This window comes from Nicotiana sylvestris, chromosome 8 (genome assembly GCF_000393655.2).
Source record: "Nicotiana sylvestris chromosome 8, ASM39365v2, whole genome shotgun sequence".
Taxonomy (NCBI): Eukaryota; Viridiplantae; Streptophyta; class Magnoliopsida; order Solanales; family Solanaceae; genus Nicotiana; species Nicotiana sylvestris.
The window spans coordinates 164,761,356-164,763,029 of NC_091064.1; the positions used below are offsets into that span (position 1 = coordinate 164,761,356).

At 37.5% G+C, this 1,674-nt stretch overlaps 1 protein-coding gene across 1 annotated transcript; it reads left to right on the forward strand.

Annotated features, from left to right (window-relative positions):
- The first annotated feature begins 454 nt into the window (after window positions 1-454).
- On the forward strand, window positions 455-982 carry LOC138875949 (uncharacterized). The gene has a single exon (XM_070154829.1). It carries the CDS (start codon window positions 455-457, stop codon window positions 980-982), a length of 528 nt encoding a protein of 175 aa, XP_070010930.1.
- The last annotated feature ends 692 nt before the right edge of the window (window positions 983-1,674 follow it).

The following is a 1,674-nucleotide window of genomic DNA, read 5'->3' on the forward strand; positions in this document are numbered from 1 at the left end:
GTATAAGCCTCACACGGCGAACTATCGCCGCACGATCTCATTACTTGGATTGCAAATCGTATTGAAGTGATGGAAGATTTCATTGCTTTTGGCACAGTTTGTTTCTCATGGCGAACTGCTGCCACTAAGAATAGTTTTGATGCGCTTTCCCCCCAAGTCCCGTTGCTGATTATCGGGAATTTTATTCTCTTTCCAAAGTTGTTTTCCTTTTCCAGCAGAGGGGTGGCTGTTCACCATGTCATGTAATTAACCAAATTCAACTGCATGCCTTCACAACAAGCTTTAAGGGATTTATTTAGAGGGTCTCAAAGAAGTACCTAATCTATCGCTGCATTGACAAAGCTGTTTTATCTGCCTATCCTTCGGCCCGGAGATCTCAATTGGACTAGTATTGACACTAGAAGATTCGGTGGTGCAGTCTCTAGTATCAATTACTATTATCAAGGTAAATTTTATGCTGTCTTTTACACCGGCGAAGTTTGGGTTTTTGACGGACGTTGCAGGGCCTAGTATTGCTCAACCAATTGTAAAGCCACACTTGCTTGTTTTTCTTAGAGATGATATTTTTCGCCAAGAATCAGTTCAGTTCTATCTAGTTGAGTTATACGGTGCGCTATTGCTTGTTACCCGATTTGGCCATCATAATGACGAAGATTATGGTTACGATACTTTTAAATTTAAAGTATCTGCACTAGATGTAATAAAACGTGAATTGCGGGAGATCAACAACTTGGGAGATTCAACAATTTTTTTGGGCCGTAATGGAGCAAGTTCCGTTGACTCTTCCAAGGTGACGGGAGTCAAGCCTAATCACATATATTTTACCGATGATTGGGTTGAGGAATTTGACTACGTGGAAGGTGGTGGTGGAAGAGATATGGGGGCTTACAATCTTGAAAATGAAAATATTGAATCTTTTTATCCTGGATTATCACTATGTCGTATTTGTCCGCCAACTTGGGTCACACCGTCATTCGGATAATGTGATTTCACTTTTCTCTGCTCATGAATTGTAGTATAATTATTTTTTATTATATCCAAAGTGTCATTCTAAAGTTAAGTTGATCTATTTATTTTCCCTCATTGTAATCTTGTAATCGTGGCTGAGGGATGGTGTATGAATGTTATCCTTTATAATCAATTCTAATTTTGCTTTTTCTAGATTCTTAATGGATGATGGATGGTGTATGAATCTTGTAATCTGCTTTCTCTTATTGATATTCATTTTGCAAATATTAACCCTAGCGTTTGATTCCCCTCCTACATTCAATCTCTTTCCGGCATGTCATTTTAGTTGTCTGTGTAATGCTATAATGAAATTGCATAGCGAGAATTTTATAGGTAAGACAAATACACGGCTCAGATGCAGAATGTTATTAACTTAGAGTTGACAGGATGTAGCATCCAGGCTTCAATTGTCAACTGAAGTGTTTAAGGCTACAACTTCTATCTCACTCAAGAAGGACCATTATCTACCTGTAAAATATTTTGCTTGCTGATCTTATGGAGCCCGAGATCAAAAGGTAAGAATACTTTCATCTATTACATTTGCAAAGCTGTTCAATAAGAATTCTATATATTATTTGCTATATTCAGTTTAGCTTTTTGTTGCATCGTTGAGTTTGTTTTGATTGACTTTTTAATAAGTAATCTTATTGACGACACCTAGGAGGG

Excerpts from the sequence above, each read along its gene's own strand:
- LOC138875949 (XM_070154829.1), top strand. The coding sequence starts at position 455 with ATGCTGTCTTTTACACCGGCGAAGTTTGGGTTTTTGACGGACGTTGCA.